Source organism: Erithacus rubecula, assembly GCF_903797595.1.
Source record: "Erithacus rubecula genome assembly, chromosome: 21".
Classification (NCBI taxonomy): Eukaryota; Metazoa; Chordata; class Aves; order Passeriformes; family Muscicapidae; genus Erithacus; species Erithacus rubecula.
In genome coordinates this window covers 8,310,872-8,331,310 of record NC_136673.1, presented here as the reverse complement: position 1 = coordinate 8,331,310, position 20,439 = coordinate 8,310,872, and the positions used below count along the sequence as shown (strand labels likewise).

General features: G+C 49.4%; 1 protein-coding gene across 2 annotated transcripts; it reads right to left on the bottom strand.

Annotated features, from left to right (window-relative positions):
- Window positions 1–1,279: 1,279 nt before the first annotated feature.
- On the bottom strand, window positions 1,280–19,779 carry TNFSF8 (TNF superfamily member 8). Of its 2 annotated transcripts, XM_079324353.1 has the most exons (5): window positions 19,421–19,779; window positions 12,776–12,821; window positions 2,939–3,010; window positions 2,161–2,354; window positions 1,280–2,085 (listed from the first exon to the last, which is right to left on the bottom strand). In XM_079324353.1, exons 1-5 carry the CDS (start codon window positions 19,613–19,615, stop codon window positions 1,957–1,959), a joined length of 636 nt encoding a protein of 211 aa, XP_079180479.1. In that variant the 5' UTR covers window positions 19,616–19,779; the 3' UTR covers window positions 1,280–1,956. The 2 variants fall into 2 exon arrangements, with proteins under 2 accessions (XP_079180479.1, XP_079180478.1); XM_079324352.1 differs by having other exon boundaries at window positions 1,280–2,354.
- Window positions 19,780–20,439: the final 660 nt, after the last annotated feature.

Here is a 20,439-nt window from a genome sequence, read left to right as displayed (position 1 = left end):
TGTGCAGGGAGAGCTGCTTTATTTTTAAAAGAATGCCCTTTCTGTTTCACTTCAAAGCCTCGAGGGAGAGGAGGAGTGGTGGGATGTGTGAGGAGATGCATATTTTCATTCCCTGACAGCTTCTGTATTCAGGAGCTATGATCCCTCACTGCCAGGTTTTAACTTCTCTGGAAACTGGCTGTGTGTATCAAAGTGGAGGAAATCACAAGTTAAAAACCCCATTCAGGGACATGAGAGATTTATAGGGCCCAGAGGGGTGAGGATATCCCAGAGGAGATTCCAAAGTCATAGACAGGGTCAGCTGACTTATAAAAATAAATTTATCTTTGCTAAGGGAAAAAGAAAGAAAATCAAATCCATTTTTGGTTTTTTTTCTTTTTGATTTAGTTTTCTTTTCTTTTTTTTCCCTGAGTCATTAACAGCAAGAGGAATTTTTGTTCATCAAAACAGAAAAAGGGTATCTGTAGCAGTGAATCATATCAGTTGTTCCTGACCTTTGGAAAATGTCTGGTGTAATTTAAAGCCACCTGGTGGACCAGACAAAACCTCACTGACATGCACCATCAGTTTCTGGTGATGTAAACCAAGAAACAAATTACTGCTGAGGAATATTTGGAGTGTGCTCACACAAACTGAGCTCCATCAGTCACCAACTTCCACTGAGCTTGGATGATAAAGCACCAGGTTTCTGGAGCCAGAAACTCAATCTATGACTAAATGTTTGCTGTGGAGAGTTTGCCAAGCTCGAGTCACAGAAAAATGTCAGTTGTGCAAGGGGAAAAATGCCAGTAATGGTGAGGACAAGCTTTCCTGGGATCCCAGAAATGCAGGGAAAAGGGGAAGGAATGAACTGACCCCAGCTTTGGCAACATCTTGGTCCCTTCCCTCCCCACACTGTCAGAATGAAATATAAAGAAATGTCTGGTTATTGCAGTTCGTGGAATAAGAGGGCCTGAGATTCTTCTTTTATTGTGCCCTCCATCCTCTGGGCTGCTCAAACACCTCAACTGAGGCCCAGTCTGGAACTCTGTGGGAAAGTCTGGACCAAAGTGTGGACTTTGGGGAAGTCAGGAGTCCTGGCTTTCCAGGAAGTGCTGCTGTTGGAGGAGGATTCCCAGTGTGGTCTGTGGCACACAGGGACTGCCAAACTGGCAGGGCAGCACTCGAGGAAAATGCACCCTAAAGAACTTTGCTATTTGCCAGATTGGCAACTCCATTGCTGTTTTAATGTTTAATGTGAAAAGGTCTTCAGGGGCTGAGCACTCTGCATAGACAAAGCCTCTGTCCAAAAGAGCTTTATATTTAAATAGAAAAGATGGATAAATAGTGACAAGGAAGACACTTGAAGGAAATGGCATAAAGTCCATAGCAGAATGTAGCACAGAAATATCCTGTAAATCCCATATCTCCTATGTCCTGCCCCAGATTTTCAGCTACCAGCCTGAGTCAATAGTTTCATCATTTTTGCTGTTGTGCCATTAATCTGTTCCAGAGTTGTCATCATGTGCCCATGGTAAAGAAAAGCCTTGAGTACCAGCTTTGACTGTTGGGTTTTTGGAAAGACTGGGTTAAAACACTTCTCCATGAAATAGAGTTAAACAGATTTCCCCATGTCCTGAGCACAGGCACTGTGCCAGCAGTTTATGACCCCAAAAAATCTCCATACTGTGGATTCTTCCCATGATGTGCCTAGCTTTTAATCTGTGTTTGCACAGATTGTTTTGAGGAGCCCTTGGTGGGTCTGTGCTGCAGAGTCAGCAATCCCACCTGGAGCCAAGCCAGGGGACCTGGCAGGTGTGGCTCTTGCAGTGTGTTTTTCTGGGACACTCACAAAGTTCCCCCTTCACCCTGGGGGTGAGGTGAGGTGGGAGATGGAACCAAGCTGGTGCCCAGTGAAAGGAGGCTGCTGGTGCTCAGAGGAAGGGTCTGGGCAGCACTGGGGGCTGGGGGAGCTGCTCACATCCCATCGTTGTACCTCCAGACCCCCAGAACGTTTTCATTGGGAAGGGAAACGTCGTTCAGGAACTGGGGGTGGTTCAGTGTCACTGATATCCTGTCCTGCACGTCCAGCTCTGTCAAGTGGACCTGGAATGAGTTTTTAAAAGCCTTGTTCTGGCAGGTTTCAGGTGCACAAAACGTGGACAGCGATTGCTTGTGCACCCTGTCGTTCACCAGGAGCTCAGTCTTGAGGTCGATGGGGCTCTTGGAGCAGTTGGGAAAGTGAAAGTTCAAGTGGCAGAAGATCAAGTAGGTGCCTTGTTCCTTGATCACCAGCTCCTGGCTCTTGCAGTGCATGTTCTCACAGACCCCCTTCTCCACCAGGCTCAGCTTGGAGCTGTTCCCTGCTCTGGACACTGGGAGCAAAGCAAAGGGCTGTTAGCTCTGGGCTGCCTGAGCTCCCTCCAGCCCTAGCACACCCCAGCACTGTGAACTGCTAAAAGGAGACACTGGCTCAGAGGTTTCCTGCCAGGAAAATTCCTGGAAAGACAGCTGGGAGCTCATATATGGAGGGGGGGGGCATTAAAAATTCCAAGGATTACTCAGCCCTCAGGAAATCCAGGACAGAGAAACACATGAATGTTCATCTCCATTATTTCCCCAGTTGGCATTTGGAGGGAATTCATAAAGATGTAGTTTCCATATTCATGGAGATTGTACAGTTCATGGAGATGTACATTCCTCTGTGCATGTGCAGAAGGTAAATCTTTATTTCCTTTTATTTCTATCAAGTAAAAAAAAAAAAAAAGTTCTAGGATCAAATAGGGGTTTGCCAGCCACATTCCAGGAGAATTAAAGATGTTTTTTCCGATAAAATTCCCATTTGGACGAGAAAGGTATTTTCCAGTAAACCCAGTGTGAATGACATGAGCAGCTTTTCAGACAGCTCTGAAATTTCCTTTTCTCAACCCTTTCCCCCCACCCTGGATTCCCCACTGACCTCTCATGTAGGCAACAGCTCCCTTGGGTGGGACACTCTGTAGGATCTTTGAATAGTCATCAAGGGTGTTCCCTGGAGAAAACAACAGATTAACTCATTGCTTCTGAGCATTTTGGGTTTTTTGGTACTCTGAAATGCAGCCAGCACTTGGTACCCCACTTCCAGCATGGTTCTGACTCCTTGGCTGAGAATAACTGATCTGCCCAGGGAATTCAGAGCAGTGTCACTCAACTGGTAAATCTATAACAACCTAAAGCTCTGGCAGATTGCAGCCCTCAGCCGTGAAAAATTAAATTCCTTGCCCTGCTTCTTAAAAATAGGAGTGATGGTTTTAAATTAAAAGAGGGTGTATTTGGAATAGATACAAGGAGGAATTACAGAGAGGGTGGGCAGGGCTGGCACAGGGTGCCCAGAGCAGCTGTGGCTGCCCCTGGATCCCTGGCAGTGCCCAAGGCCAGGCTGGACACTGGGGCTGGAGCACCTGGGACAGTGGGAGGGGTCCCTGCCATGGCAGGGGTGGCACTGGATGGGCTTTAAGGTCCCTTCCAACCCAAACCAGTCTGGGATTTTCTGATTCTGTGAAACAGAAATTATGTGTAGGTAAGATTTATTTAACCAAGTTATTTTGCTGGTACAATTACAAAAACGTTTTCAACATTTAAGTGAGACATAGTTCTGAAAATGCCTCTTTGGGTGCTTTTGGAATGTTGCTCTGTTCCCTCACGGTTAAGATGTGGATTTCACCAGGACTTTAGGTTGTTCATATAGTCCTAGAATGATTTGGGTTGGAGGGGACTTTGGGCAAGGACCCCTCCCACTGTCCCAGGTGCTCCAGCCCCAGTGTCCAGCCTGGCCTGGGACACTGCCAGGGATCCAGGGGCAGCCACAGCTGCTCTGGGCACCAGGAACCCGAAAGCTGCTGCTGGAGGGGCTGAGCCGGCCCCGGCCCGGCCCCGCGGCTCCGAGCCCAGGACAGCAGCTCCCGAGTCTCGGGAATCCACAAATCCAAAGCGGCAGGACGGGGAGGAGCCGGGGCTGCCCCGCCACAGCCGGGGACTCCATCCCACGGGAATGGAACTGCTGCATCACACGGGAATGGAACTGCTCCATCCCTCTGGAACTGCTCCATCCCTCGGGAATGGAACTGCTCCATCCCACGGGAATGGAACTGCTGCATCCCATGGGAATGGAACTGCTCCATCCCTCTGGAACTGCTCCATCCCTCGGGAGTGGAACTGCTGCATCCCACGGGACAGGGAACTGCTGCATCCCGGGATAATTGCTCCATCCCACGGGACAGGGAACTGCTCCATCCCTCTGGAACTGCTCCATCCCTCGGGAATGGAACTGCTGCATCCCACGGGACAGGGAACTGCTGCATCCCACGGGACAGGGAACTGCTCCATCCCACGGGAATGGAACAGCTGCATCCCACGATAATTGCTCCATCCCACGGGACTCGGGAACTGCTCTATCCCACGCGGCGCTGGGACAGTTCCATCCCACGGGATGCGGGGATTGTTCCCTCCCGCTGCCTCGGGGACGTCTCCATCCGCGGCCACAGGAATGGCTCCATCCACGGCCGCGGGGACGGCTCCATCGCACGGCCGTGCCCGGCACTGCAGGCGGCGCACCGGGAGCCGAGTCCCGTGCTGCATCCCGCACCGCATCCCGGTGTCCTGTCCCTGCATCCCGCACCGCATCCCGGTGTCCTATCCCTGCATCCCTGTGTCCTATCCCTGCATCCCGCACCATATCCCTGTGTCCTATCCCTGCATCCCTGTGTCCTGTCCCTCCATCCCCGTGCCCTATCCCTCCATCCCAGTCTCCTATCCCTCCATCCCTGTGTCCTCTCCCTCCATCCCAGTCTTCTATCCCTCCATCCCCGTGTCCTATCCCTCCATCCCAGTGTCCTATCCCTCCATCCCACACTGCATCCCGTGTCCCATCCCCCTCAACCCAGCACCACATCTCTGTGATCCAGTTCCTGCATCCCAGACCCTGCTTCTCCTCCTTGCACTTCACCTCCTTTCCATCCACATTCCCACCTTCCATCACCTCTCTGTAAGTTTTTCCTCCTCTCCCCATACTGGGTGTTCTGTTAATGGCACTGATTATCCATCCCTGGCAGTGTCCAAGGCCAGGCTGGATGAAGCTTGGAGCAGCCTGGGATAGTGGAAGGTGTCCCTGCTCATGGCAGGGGGTTGGAATAAGGTGACATTTAAGGTCCTTTTGAACCCAAACCATTCTAGGATCCAGTCAATAATTCTGTGATTATTCTGTCTTTATTCTGTACGACACAGAATTGTCCCCTAGGTCTGTAGGTGGATGGACACACAGACAAGGTCTGGATTCAGGAACACAGTGCATATCCCAGTGCTGCAGCCTAACAGGTGAATGGTTATTTCTCCTTGCCTGTGCTCTCCTATACATCTCCTGGCCCTGCTCTGGCTGTAAAAGTACACAGGAGCTCAGATGGCAAATTGGGAATTTTCTGTGTTTCAATTCCACTGCTGAACCCCAAGAATAAAACAGGAAGAAGTTTCAGTAAAGCCTTAACAAATGATACTCCTTCTCCCAGGTACACAAAACTCCAAAGATTTCCTGAGACTCAGTTTATAAAACTGATATCACAATACCCAACTCTACAAGGGTCTATGAAGGACCAGTTAATGCACAAAATTAAGTCCTACTAAAACCCAACATCAGATGTTGTATGTCATGATCCTTACATGTCCAGCTCTGCTCTGTGCTGCCTCCAGTCCTGGGGAGTTTTGGGAGTCACAATAGGAGAAAGAACTAAAGGTGTGAGTGTCCAAAGGAGGAGCACAGGGATGGGGAAGGGTCTGGAGGGGCCCCTGAGGAGCAGCTGAGGGCACTGGGATGGTTCAGCTGGGGCAGACTGGGGGCACTGGGATAGCTCAGCTGGAGCAGACTGGGGGCACTGGGATGGCTCAGCTGGGGCAGACTGGGGGCACTGGGATGGCTCAGCTGGAGCAGACTGGGGGCAGAGCTCCTCGGGGCTGCAGCTCCTCCCCAGGGGCAGCTCTGGGCTCTGCTCTGGGACAGGGACAGGAGCCAGGGAATGGCTGGAGCTGGGCCAGGGCAGGCTCAGGCTGGAGCTCAGGGCAAGGCTCTTCCCTCCCCCAGAGGTGCTGACACTGCCCAGGCTCCCCAGGGAATGGGCACGGCCCCGAGGCTGCCAGAGCTCCAGGAGCGTTTGGACACCAGGGATGGACAGGCTGGGATTGTTGGGGGGTCTGGCCAGGGACAGGGGCTGCACTGGCTGATCCTGGGGGTCCCTCCAGCTCAGGATATTCTGTGATTCCAGATTCTACCAAGAGCTGTATTTATATGCAGAGTGGGATAAAGATCTTAAGTTTCATAGGATTCCTGAAACTGGGTTAATGATAAGAGATTCAAATCTCCAGACCCTTGCTGTATCTACATGACCTGATTTCTAAGGGGGTCTTGATAATGAGGATGGACAAATCAGGGAGAAGCTGGTCCCACCCCCAGATTCCCCTGGCTGGAAGGGCTTGGTGAGGTGTGTGTTGCACTGTTTGCATTCTCTGTTGGAAACAGGCTGTGGATATTTTGAAAAAATTGCAATGTTTCTCTGATTTCAGCAGTTTAAAGACTTTTGTGGTGAGCAGGAGCTCACTGCTCTCCAAGAATGAGTAAGCCATGTACCAAAGTCCCTTTACCATTCTGGAAATCCCCAAAGAAAAACCAAAGCTTGCTTTCCTGGTTTTAGTCATGTCAGTCTAGTGTTTTAGTGAGGGCACAGGCACTGCAGAGATGTGGAGATGTGGCACAGGATGGGTGAAAACCCTTCTGGCCCTTCTTTCAGCTGAAGCTGTTGTGATAACAACAAATGTCTGGTAACACAATCAGCACCCTGAGCCTGCTCACATTTTGTGTGTCCTGCAGAAGGGGGAGATTATTTCTAGAAATTCAGTGGCATTTAGGGGGTTTACCCTCCAAAGGCTGAAAATCCCCTGCTGTACAAGCAGCCTTTGGAGGCTGCAGACCTGCAAGCTCTGCCAAGCCAGGGGAGCCTGCCCAGAAACTGCCCAAAAACTGCCCAGAGCTACCCCTCTGGCCAGGCCTGAGCTGCTCAGGATGTCCATGGCATCTCCAAAAATCTCCCCTCACTGACCTGGCTGCACTTTGCATTTCCAGAGCTGTATTTAGCATTTATTGGTGTCAGCAAGTTTGGTGTGTCATTGTTTAAATTCAGTGACATCAACTGCATTAGTCAGAAAGGAAATTATGGGGAAAAAAATTGTTTTAGAGAGACAGGTCTGGTCCTCACTCTGCTGAGGTAGCTTATAACTGTTTTCTACTTTTATTTCTCAAGTTAATTCTTTTATCTGAAACATTTCATCTCCAGCCAAGAGAGGCTGAAATTAGCAGAGCTGCAGGACTGATGGATGGATGTGCTCACAGTGCCTAATTGGCTTTGCACGAGTCATGGTGTAAATCAGAGGTAATCCCTCTGCCAGCAATGGGATTAGATGAGCTTAAAAATACTGCAAGGAGGAGGAAAGACAAAGTTACATTTGGGTCTGAGGACCAAGGAGAGCCCACTGGTTTCACTGTGTGCTGGGAGGCACAGGCACTGCAGATCTGCTTCAAGGGAAGGGAGGGGAGATGTCTCAGGGGGAACCATAAAGAAGATATCAGGAGATCACTTATTTTTGCATTTTGACCCCTTTTACAATAGGATGGGCACCCAGAGGGTGCAGGCCCGAGGAAAAGAGTCTGGCTGTTTCCAGGAGGTTTATGCATCTTTTTACCACTGAGCCAGAGGGGCTGGGAAAGGGACTGGGAAATAGGAGTGGGCAATGGGAGTGGGAAATGAGACTGGAAAATAGGAGTGGGAAATAGGACTGGGAAATGGATCTCAGAGAATCTACAATTTCACTGAACCCCAGGATTTCCCCCTGAGGTTCTCTCAGAGACACAGCAGCACCTTGTCCAGCCAGGATGAAGCCCAGAGCTCAGGGGCATGAGGACACCTGGGCTGCAGACAGGTCCAAGAGGATGTGACAGTGCTGGGGAAAGTTCTCTCTGCTACCTGTGGCTGCCTCAGTTTCCCCACCTCTGAGGTGGGTCTGACAGGAGCACCAGCAAAGGGCACTGAAACCACGAGCTGAAAGCGGCTCTGTCAGCAGGGAAGGTGCTGCTCCCCAGACATGGAAAGCCCCTCCAGTGGGGCTCCTGAGGCTTGTCCCTGTCCCAGCCACCCCTTGGTGACATTCCACTGCCATGGGGACATTCCCCTCTGGCTGGGGGCTGAGTGTGGGCAGGCACAGGAGCAGGGCAAAATTCTGAGTTATTTGATGACATAAAGAAGTAAAAGCAGGCAACAAACAGCTTTTGATTCCTCTGTAACCCCCATGGATTTAAGTGCTGGTGGAATTAGGCAAGGTGATGTCACACACCTCTATCTGCAAGCCAGAGTTACCAGAATTTGCCTCATTTTGACTCTCAGCATCCACTGCCTGAAGTCCCTGTAGCTAATTTTAACTCTCTCCTGCCAGGTGAGTGCCCTGCAAACAGCAGGGGCTGGCCCAGCCTGTGATGCTGTGACAAGCTGGGTGACATCCCCTCCTGTCACACACACTCTGAGAGCCTTTGGTCCTTGAGAACGCCAGGACTTCTAGTCTGGTCTGAAGGGAACTGAACTCAGATGCCAAATTTCCTTCCAAAACCAGAAATTAAAGAAATGCCAAATTTAGGAAGAACCTCTTATGAATTCCTGACTGCACACCTGAGTACTGCCAAACCTGTGGAATTTTAGGTCAAAACTCTTCAAATCTCTCTGCCTGCTTGTCAGTGTAGCAAAGGTCACATAATGACATGAACTATTCACACATATATATATATATGTGTGTGTGTGTATACATATATATTTCTATATATTACATATATATTTATAAATATTCACATACAGCTTGTGTTTTAGGCACTGGAGAAGGGAAGACCCAACACTGAGCACTCTGAGCAGCACCAATCACCCCATGAGAGATGAACTCAGCCTCCAGCCCACACTGGATGTGTGTGGTGCATTTCTCAGCTGCTGGCCTGGAGGAAGTCTCTGCTCTCTTTCTAGCATTTGCAAGCCCAGGCTTGCCCAGATTTTTCAAGCTGAGAAACTCCTCTCAGTTTTCTCAGTTTTCAAGCTCACAAACTCCATTTCCTCTGCCCTGGGTATTGGGATCAGATTTAGTTGCTCCTCTGGGGCATTGCTGCCACTCTGAAAAGTTCCTTGGCTCATTGGCTGCAGCCTGATTTTCTCTACATTAGCAGGTTTGTGATTGTCACCTGTATAATATTAATTTCTCAGAGCCAGGTTTTTATCTGGGAACTTATTTCCCATTGAAACTGAGAGTGGAGTGCTGGATTTCTTTTCCTGGTCTGTCCAGTGCCAGAGAAAAATACCTATAAATAGTGTGTGTGTGTGTGTGTGTGTGTGTGTATGTGTGTGTGTTCACTTGTACCTGCAGGTGTATTTTCCCTTTTGTAAATGAGATTTTGATACCAAATCTTTGCAGCTCAAATACCAAGAAAGGCCATCAGCCCTGGATTACACAATTCCCAGGGAAATGAGGCTTGGAGAGGCCAGCAAGGAGATGATGAGGGCTGCACCTTTCCAGGTCATCAATTTGTCTGTGAGCTCATTTTCCTTCTAAAAAATGAACATAACAATGCCCCTCAGATCCACACTAATATATGATTTGTTATTTGTGACATGAGGATGAGTTTCTGCAAAGAAATGCTTCCACAGAAAGAACATTTCCCAAACACTTAGTTTGTGATGGATTTAATTCCTTCCCCCTGTTGCTCAGGTACTGCACCAACAGAGGGTTTGAGGAGGCTGATCCCATTTTTCACACAAACATTTAATGAGCTGACATTGCACTGCTGTCAGCCTGTTCCTGTGGATCCCTGCAGCCCATCCATTGGGGCCTGACAGCTGAGTCAGGGCTGGAAAACTCCCATCAATCTGCTTTAGTGCCCACTGCTGTTTAGCTAACAATAGAACATAATCTCATTGGAGATTTGAATTGAATCATTGCATTTTCCTGCCTTAATAAGACACAATTAATTTGTGCTGTGGCTGGGTCTGGGCTGCTGCCTGTTGTGAAGTCTCTGCCTGAGTGACCTCAGCTGGACCCAGCACAGAATTGTTGTCACAGGATCATGGACTGGTTTGAACTGGGAGGGACACTGAGGCTCATCCATGGGCAGGGACACCTTCCCCTATGCCAGGGTGCTCCAGCCTGGCCTGGGACACTCAGGGATGGGGCTGTGTTCCCCAGAGCATCCCTGAGCTGCTGGCACTGGCCCAGGGCTGGGGTCAGCCTGAGCACCCACTGCCAGCTGGGCTGTGCTGGTTTTTCTCTCCTTGCCTGTTTTAACAATGCAGGAGCCCTGGTTCAGGGGTACAAACCACACCAGTTGCCATCTGGGCTGCCTGGGAGGCAGAATGGATCCAAATCCAAACCCACAGCAGCTCCAGCCTCAGCACAGTTCCCTTCCTCAAGGTTTCTCCTGCTCCTGTCTCCAGCAGTTGCCACAAGTCCCTGCTTGGTTGTCAGCAGGCAGCAGCTGACAGTGCTCCTTGTGAGGGGCCCTCAATAAATTACCCACTGGCTATATTAATTAATAAACTCTGCTTTATGCATTTTAAGAGGAAAATAAAGGCCCTGACAATTTGCTTACACTTGAATGCTTTGTTACTCTCCAATAGGGACTGTGGGTACTGAGGAGGGAGCATTTAAATCCCCTCAAACCAGCTTTCAGCAGCTCTTCCTGATGTGAACTCTCACCACCAGCCCCCCTTTTATCCTTCACTAACTCAGGTTGAGCAGCAGAATTTGGAAATTCTGAGCAAGAGGATGCCTGGGGTTGATATGGACCTAAAGACAGAAACGTTCCAGTTGATGGAACAGCATCCTGGCCATTCCTGGAGAGAGCACACGGCTCCTACCTGGAACCTGCAGCTGCTGGGGAGGAGAAAAAACAACTGCACAAGTTGCTTTAGCGGAAATAAAATTATATATATATATATATATATATATATATGTGTGTGTGTGTGTGTGTGTGTGGTTTATATATGGTTACTGTATATAGTAACACAGGTACAAGCTCTGTGGCTCCTCTTCTGTGGATCACAAGGCTCCATATCTTCAGATCCTGCTCTATTTCTGAGCCTCTTCAGATAGAAAATAAAGCACAAAAAGACTTGAGAAAGATTTAAGAAGATTTAAGGGGGTTCTTAGGTTGCTAGAGAGAAAGCAGTGTGTGTGTTTAGGGCGCTTTAGGGAGAGCCTAAGGAGAAAATTCCTCCAGGTTACAAGAATTTTAAAACTTAAAAAAAAAAAAAAGTGATGGTCAGGCAAGACATGAAGCTCTCAGAAAGGACATGGTGACACTCAGGGACTGCTTTGGGAGCTGTGGGCTCCCAAACAAGCCCAGTATGGGAGAGTCGTGGATCCCAAAGTTACCCAAAATGGAGTAAGTGGTGCCCAAATGCTGCAGAAATGCATCTGCAGAAAAGGTGATTGTGGGATTGTGACTCTCCAGAACTTGGGCTCATCTTAGAATCTTGGAATCACAGAATCCCCTGAGCTGGAGGGACCCCCCAGGATCAGCCAGTGCAGCCCCTGTCCCTGCCCAGCCCCCCCAACAATCCCAGCCTGTCCATCCCTGGTGTCCAAACGCTCCTGGAGCTCTGGCAGCCTCGGGGCCGTGCCCATTCCCTGGGGAGCCTGGGCAGTGCCAGCACCTCTGGGGGAGGGAAGAGCCTTGCTCTGAGCTCCAGCCTGAGCCTGACACAGCCCCAGCCATTCCCTGGCTCCTGTCCCTGTCCCAGAGCAGAGCCCAGAGCTGCCCCTGGGGAGGAGCTGCAGCCCCGGGGAGCTCTGCCCCCAGTCTGCCCCAGCTGAGCCATCCCTGTGCCCCCAGTCTGCTCCAGCTGAGCTATCCCAGTGCCCCCAGTCTGCTCCATCCGAGCCATCCCAGTGCCCCCAGTCTGCTCCAGCTGAGCCATCCCAGTGCCCCCAGTCTGCCCCAGCTGAGCCATCCCAGTTTCCTCCAGGCTCCCATTCTGCTCCACCCCCAGATGAACACAGGGTTTCATTTCCCCACTGTGGTGGGAGGCAATGGCATCTCCTGCCCTCTGGCACTGAGCATGAACTTGCAGCTGCAAGGAGTCAGACATGGGCGCTGAGATCCATGTGAGGCAGTGCCAGTGACATGAGCAGTGCTCCTGATTTGTGTTAAGGCCAGGCAGAGTCTTGGTTAATTGTCTCTGTTAGATTTTCTTGTTTCAGACTCCCTGTGCTCACACTCTTTTTTCAGTTCCTTGTTCTGTGCCTTTTGCTGCTGGTCTCCCCTTGTCCCTTCTTGACCCATCCATTCCCTTCTCCCTTTTCTCCTCACTAGGAATTGTTTTGGAATATGTGGAACACATTTCACCCCTCCCTCATGAAGATGAGGACTTTACACACATTTACAAGAGCCAGCATTTAAAATAAGACCTTAAATCACAGTGATGTTCACATCTCCTGGCAAAAAGCTCTTTTGAGCAGACACCCCAGGGCACATTCAGTAACAATTATTATTTCCTCAGCCATGCACTTGTTCCTGGAGTAATTTGAAAGTTTTTTTCTTGTTTTCATTTTTTTTCTCACTACTTTGGCTCTTGACTAAGATGAGCCTTTATTGGAAATGTTAAGATGCGCACAGTTGGCTTATTTGTGACCCTGGGCAATATTTGCATTACAGATATGACAAATTGCCTGTATTATTTAGGGGTCTTACCTGTCCTGATGGGTTTTTTGATGCCCTCCATGGCAGGACAAGCTACCTGAAAGAGAAGAAAGAGAAGAGATGGATTATTCTGGGAATAGGAAATTTCATGTGCAACTGTGGATCTGAAATGTTTCTGGTTTTTTTTTTTTTTTCTAACATAGAAAATCAATATTTCTGTCACAGTGCAGTAAGAAAATCATGTTGGGCTGTTCTAGAAGCTCAAGTCCTAAAAATCCCTCTCTGTGTCTTGCAAGGTTTGGAGGCAGTAGGAAAACCAAGGGTGAAAATGGCACAGGAAAGTGTCTTTGATCAGCATGACATGAGAAATTCCCAGAACACCAGCTCCAGGAGTGCCATGAAGCAGGATTGCTCTGCTGTCACCCAAACACACACCCAGAGGGTGAGGGACCCAGAGCCCCTCACTGTCACCTCCCTTCACTCTGGGTGATCCCACAGAGATTTCATGAGTGAGTTTTGCTCAGGCTGGGCTCAACCAGCTCCTCTTACCTGGCTGAAAATTACCTGGGTTAATTAGGCCAGGTCTGGAGTTGGGAGAGACCTTAATTAGGATCATTAAATCCTTCTCCCTGCTCCTCACTTACCTAAAATTAAATTATAGGGCTAAAAACCTTTCCCAGCTGCTCCTTGAGCCCTGTCAGACTCAGTGCCCTGAGCACTTCCCTGGGGAGCCTGTTCAGGATGCCCAGGAAGGAGAAATTTGGGAAGCTCTACCAGCTTTAAGAGAACATCTGATATCTCCTGGGAGAAATTAAGCACTCCTGTGGTGGTAACAACTTCATCCATAATGGTGTTAGAGGATAAAATCCTCATTTCTGTGAGTGAAGTGGATAAACAGGTGGTGTGGGGAGGAGGAAAGTGGTTGGGCAGGGAGAGAAGCTGTGCTGGGTCTGTTTGTGGTGCTTAATGTTCTTATATTAAATGTTTAAGGAGGTTTTTAATTAGCTTTTGGCCTCATGAGGCCGTGCTTTGAACAACTGAAGTGTGGAGCTGCACCTGCTCCCAGCCAAGAGCTGCTGTCCTTGTCCTGATGCCCAGTGCTGTGTCCTGCAGAGGTGGCAGAGCTGCTCCCAGGGGACAGGGCAGTGACAGTTCATGGCTGGACTCACTCATCTTTGGGCTCTTTCCCAGCTGAAATGATTCTGTGATTCTCCAGGCATTTGGAGATCTGTGATTTGCTCATTTCCTCTCCCCACAGCTGTGTAAGGCACAGCAGAGTCACCTGTTGAGCCAATGCTCCTCCATGTGCCCTTCCTGAGCTGTGCAGGAAGGTGCTGGGCAGCAGAACAGCAACCCAGACTTGTAATTTGGAAAAAAAAAAAAAAAAAAATTTCCTAAGCTTTTTGTCCCTGACACAACATCCTCCCTTGGGAGCTCCCATGGATCTCATCCCATATCACCAAATGTTAAACTGAGCAGGGTTTGGGCTGAAAACACTCCCAGGAATCTGCCAGGACCTCTCAGCCCCTTCCTTCATCCCTGCCCTGGGCTGTTGTCACACACACACTCAGGGCACAGGAAAATGTTGCTGTTCAATGCAATATCTGAACATTCCTGCTCTCTGTGGGGAATTCAGGATATTTGAGGTGTCAGAAAAAGGATGCTCTGCCCCTTGAAATCAGGCAGCCAGGGAGGTGTTTGCCTTGCTGGTGGATCAGAGCCTGCTCTGCGCTCAAGGCATAAAAAGAAAATTAAAATGGATTGAAGGCATTGTGTTGTCACCTGGAAAGTAAAACCAGCACACACCAAAGCAATTTATTTCAGTGACAATTGAGTAGATGCTGAAATAAACCTTTAGGACTTCCTTTGAAATATTACTGGTACTCTTCCTTTCTTTCCCAGCAGCAAGAATATCACATGTAATGCTGTCATTTGGAATGCAAAGAGGCACACAGGAGGAGCCCAAACAGATTAAATTTTACAGTGCCAGCTCAGAAAAAATTCAAGACAACAAATTTCACCCTGTCTGGAGTGATCTGAGGGCTGGAGATGAAGTAGCTCAGTCTTTACTCAGCAAGCAGAATAATTTGAGTTTGCTTTATTAGAGAAAATGATAATCGGGTGCCAGGGAAAGTGATTTATTTCTTCTTTCCCTTAATCATTTTACAAGAAATTTTCTCAAGATGAAGCAGAATAAAGGGTCACTCTAAATTCCTGGGTAACAGCAGTGAATATTCATTGAATCAGACGCTTCTGATCACTGGCAGGGTGGGCAGGGCTGGCACAGGGTGCCCAGAGCAGCTGTGGCTGCCCCTAGATCCCTGGCAGTGCCCAAGGCCAGGCTGGACACTGGGACAGTGGGAGGGGTCCCTGCCATGGCACTGGATGAGATTTAAGGTCCCTTCCAACCCAAATCAGTCTGGGATTCTCTGAAGTCTTTATCTACCTCTAGAAAATCCAAAGAAATTCCTCCAAACCCCATCATGGGTCTGGGCTCTCCAAGAGCATCTCCTCAGTGCAGCTCTGTGGGGAGATCTTTGGTCCTCTGCCCTCAAAGGAAATTCTTCATTTAAAAAAGAAGCCCCAAGGCTCTGCCATGCTTCTGCTCAGCCTCAAACCACCATGATTTCAGGAGGAATTTCCCCATGGAAAGGGTGCTCAGGAAAGGTGCCCAGGGAGGTTTGCAGTGCCCATCCCTGGAGGTGCCCAAGGTGGCACTGAGAGCTCTGGGCTGGGGACAAGGTGAGGATCAGACAGAAGCTGGACTCAATGGGCTGGGAGGGCTTTTCCAGCCTCAGTGATTCTGGGATTTATTCCAGCTCTGGCTGGGGACACTTCCTCCTGAGGGGCCAGGAGGCAAAGGCTGAAGCAGGACATGAAAAGTCCAGAAAGCAGAACACTGTCCCCACAGCTCACCTGATAATGAGCCTCACAGGAAACAGAGCCCTGGGTGAAAATCAGGTTTTCCTGTGCTGACCAAACTGTTCAAGTGTCACTTGCAGACAGCTGGTGACTGTCACTGCACAGAAACCCACAGCAAGAGCAGGGCTGGGGCAGTTTTCTCCTAAAATGCCTCAGTGGATTTCCTGTGGTGCTCTACGTGTGGGAAATCTGCTTTTAGGGGAATTTTCAGTATTTCAGTTTTATTTTAAAATATTTATTTGATTTTCCTGTCGGGGTTGCCACAAGAGGGGGCCAAGAGGCCCCGAGTGGGGCACTTGGGGCCTGTTTTTAAATGAGTTTTAAGGAGACATAAAACCCCAATAAATAGTGCAGGGTTGTGCTGGGTGCTGTATGAGTCATTCCCAAATCTACTGCTAAAGGTTCTTAACAGCCTTGAACAGCAGATCAGCAAATAGAAAAAATCTGCTCTGACCTTTAGTATTTACCACACTGGTAGTATTTCCCACACAATTTAGAGGTTTAATATGTGAAGTGTACAAAATCCAGAGCAATGATGGACTAACCCAGATCATGGACTCTGGGCATTCACACAGGATTTGTAAATGGGAGGCCCAGGTATCTGATGAACCTTCCTGTGCAGCACCAGACTTGTGAGGGTCTGTGGACCTTAAAATGACATTTCCCAGCCCTTCCTGTCCCATTCTGTGCCACTGGTTTCACTTCTCTCTCTGTACACACCAATATCTCTGAGGTGTGTATTTACACATCCACCCAGCAGTGAACACAGCAGGCAGAAGGGTGGAGGGTTTAACACACTTATAAATAGGGTTAAGAAGAAAAATGATGGCTCAAGACTATTCTCATTCCAGAGGAAAATTGAGTCACCTGGGGAAGATAGACAATGGCCTGAAGCCAAGTGGTTCTGCAGATGAGAGCTGAAGAAATGAACTGACTTCAGCACTGCAAATCGTTCCAAAAAACCAGAGTTTAGCTCTAAAATTGACCCTTCCCAGATGTGGGTCTAATGTGCTGTGCTACCCTTGTTAAAAACAAGTTGTAAAGGAAATTTCTTGGGGTGCTGGAAAGTGGGGAGGTGTGACAATGTTCGAGGTGCTGAAGGATTCAGAGAAGCAGCTTTGAATCATAGTTGCCTTTTTCATTTGGCCTTTCATGTTGTGTTTCCCTTCTTTGGAGCACCCAGATTGTGGGGGTTGCAAGTGCCTGCTTTCTGCAGAGTTTGATTTTCCTTTTCCAGTCTATTTTCCTTCATCTTAAATAAGCAAATTACAAATTCATCAAAAGACAGCCTGTCATGGGGGCAGAGACAGTGGGATCTTGTCACCACAAGCCTCTTAATGCTGTGACACCCTGACCCCTGCAATGTCCCTGTGACCCTCAAACACCCTTGGAACAGAGGGAAATAAAGGTTCTGTCTCAGCTCAGCATAAGGAGGGTGTGAAGCTGCCCCTGAATTCACTCACCACTCACACAATCCAGCTGAAAACATCTGGAGGGAAGCCCTGATCGTCCCAAATGACCACACAAAATGTTGGTCCTTTTGCCACAGCTATAAAGAAAATGATGAAGTCAGCTGGTGATCCCTGCAGCAAGACAGCTTCCACAGGGCTGCAAGGATTTCCCACCAGTGCTGGAGATGCTCAGCTGATTCCCAAAAGATTCTGGACCTGTAAAGCTTCACACATGGACACCTCTGGTGACCTGACCAGTCCAACAGGGTGACAGCTACTCACTGATCAGAAACAGCCACAGTGTGTTTGTAAAACTCTGGGCTGTGGAAACACAAGGAGTACCTTTTCTCTCTGCATGAAGAAGAGTGTCCCAATCTCCCTGAGTGGGGCCACAGTGACACAGCCTCACTGACAGCACAGCCAAGAGCTGAGCAGGTTTTGGAGCCAGCCTGGAGCTCCCTATGGAACCACAGAACCAGCACTGGTTCTCTGCTCTGGGACTTCAGGAGCAGCCACAGATGGGAATGACTGTTCTGCTTCTGGACTCCCTGAGAGCAGAACACAGTCTGTGTTTTACTGCCAAACTCTCCTCAGAGCGTTAAATTGCTGTTTGATTTTATTTGTTCCTCACGCCCCTCAGCTTTGTATTTCCTCCTTCAGCCAGGCTCGTTTTCAAAGCAGCTGCAATGGTGTCATTACTCTTTGAAGCCAAAACCTTGGCTCTTTCAGCAATCTTGTTCCTCTGGCAACTCCTGGAACTGCTTTATCCTGATGGAGAGGTGATTTAATGCTTGCTTCCATAATCAGTACAAATGAAAGCCTCATTATACACCAAAGCTGTGGCAAGTCTGTAATTACCTAGATTGTTATTTTAAAGATCTCCCCTGATATCCCACTCTATTTCTCACTTAAAAAGCCCCATGTCTCATGTTAACTGTCCTCAAAGTGCTTCTCTTTTGGGAGAACACTGATTACAGGTAAATGATTCCTCTCCTGAAGAAGTATCAGTCAAGCCTTCCTGGTTTAATTTCTGGGTAATGTGCATAAATGGGCACACAAATTGCACAGGGTAAATTTAGCAAGAGAAAATATTGAGCCAAAGGATCATATTTTGTTTTCCATGGCCAGTTCCTCCAGCAGTCCTGCACTGGAGCTTTCCTTCTATGAACAGTAGTGGGGGTACCTCAGCACTTTGATTTTTGCAGTAAGATTTCAGAGCCTATAAAACTTCTAAACTGGCATTTTACCTTGGTAAAGTTGATGGCAATGCCCCTACAAGGTCAGAAATTCACTTTTTATCCTCACAACCATCCATCTCTGCTCTGGCTGTCACAGGTACCCCATCAACTCCAGATCCATTCGAGAGCAATCTTTTATTTTAAGAAGTTAAAGTGACTGTTGGTGGAAGGAAAAGTTGTTTGTGTGTCACCTTGTGTCCCTGATAGCCTTTCTACAACTCTGGTAGTGCATTAAAAATCCCACCCAGGGCAGGACTGAGGGGACAGGGGGCACGAGGGAGCTCCTTGGGCCCCACCAGTGCTGTGGGTGCTTCAGGAGAGCTCAGCCTCAGCACAGCAGCAGCAGCACCACAGGGTGTCACACACAGCTGGCATGTCCCCTGCTGAACCCATTGCAGAGAGCAGAGCAGACCCAACCCTCTCAAACACTGCCTGCTCTCCAAAGAACCATCAGGACACACACACCAAACCAGGTGGGACAGAGGCTGCTGGGAACCTTGGATCAGGAGCTTTCTCTTTCCATTTACAGAGTAGGAATTGTGTGCCAAGAATAAATGTTGTCTATGGAGAAAGGTTCTCTTTATCTGAAGGTCTTTTATCTGTGTTTCATCTTTCCCCTAATCCATGTGTGTGTGCATTTATAACAGAGGTAGGACCTGTTCTTCTGGCCACAGAATGAAAAAAGAGGAGAGGAGAGGAGAGGAGAGGAGAGGAGAGGAGAGGAGTAGGAGAGGAGAGGAGAGGAGAGGAGAGGGAGGAGAGGAGGAGAGGAGAGGAGAGAAGGAGAGAAGAGGAAAGAGAGAGAGAGAAGGAGAAGAGAGAAGAGAGAAGAGAGAAGAGAGAAGAGAGAAGAGAGAAGAGAGAAGAGAGAAGCGAGAAGAGAGAAGAGAGAAGGAGAAGAGAGAAGAGAGAAGAGAGAAGAGAGAAGAGAGAGAGAGAAGCGAAGAGAGAGAGAGAAGAGAGAAGCGAAGAGAGAGAAGAGAGAGAGAAGAGAAGAGAGAGAGAGAAGAGAAGAGAAGAGAAGAGAAGAGAAGAGAAGAGAAGAGAAGAGAAGAGAAGAGAGAAGAGGAGAATCCATCTCTTACCGTCTTCTGGACGACCAGGACCATGATGGTGGCCAAGGCAAAGACCAGCAATGCACCCAGGGTGGCGATGATGAAATACAAACAGACTTTGTTAGAGGCTCCAAGCCTGGTGGAAACAGTGTCTTCATTCACATTCATGGCTGATTCATGCGAGTCCTTCACCTGAGAAAGTGTTTGCTCTTGTGCCTGGCACATTCTTATATAGCTCTCCAGGCACTGCTCTGTGTGTCCCCTCGCTCGGGTTCAAGTTGCAGCCCATGTCTGCTCCTGGCAGGATTTTCCCCCTTCATCCTGGCTCATGTGATCTGGAAAAAAATCTTCATCACTCGCTGTGCACAGCGAGAGGGCGCCGGGGGCGTGAGGCAGGACGAAGCGACCAGAGGAAGACGCTGCATTCATGTTGTCACCCAGGGATTTCTCCGCCGAGCTCCGGCAGCCGAGCCCTCTGATGTCACACGGGGAACAGACACCACCATCCCCGCCGGGCTCTGTGAAATGGGCAGATACGCAAATTCTCTTTCATTTTATACCCGCTGCGCCTGCAGCCGGGTCAGGGCTGCGCCCCAGCTCTGCCTTCCTGCCGTGCGCTGGGAGCGGCGCTGCTCCCTGCGGGGAGCGACACCCGGGCCGGCAGCCGCAGTGGATGGGCAGCCTGGGGTGCCCGAGCTCAGCACACCGCCAGGGATGGAGGGATGGAGGCATGGAGGCATGGAGAGATGGATCTGCTCTGCCCTGGGGTGCCCGAGCTCAGCACACCGCCAGGGATGGAGGGATGGAGGCATGGAGGCATGGAGAGATGGATCTGCTCTGCCCTGGGGTGCCCGAGCTCAGCACACCGCCAGGGATGGAGGGATGGAGGCATGGAGGCATGGAGAGATGGATCTGCTCTGCCCTGGGGTGCCCGAGCTCAGCACACCGCCAGGGATGGAGGGATGGAGGGATAGAGGGATGGAGAGATGGATCTGCTCTGCCCTGGGGTGCCCGAGCTCAGCACCACCGCCAGGGATGGAGGGATGGAG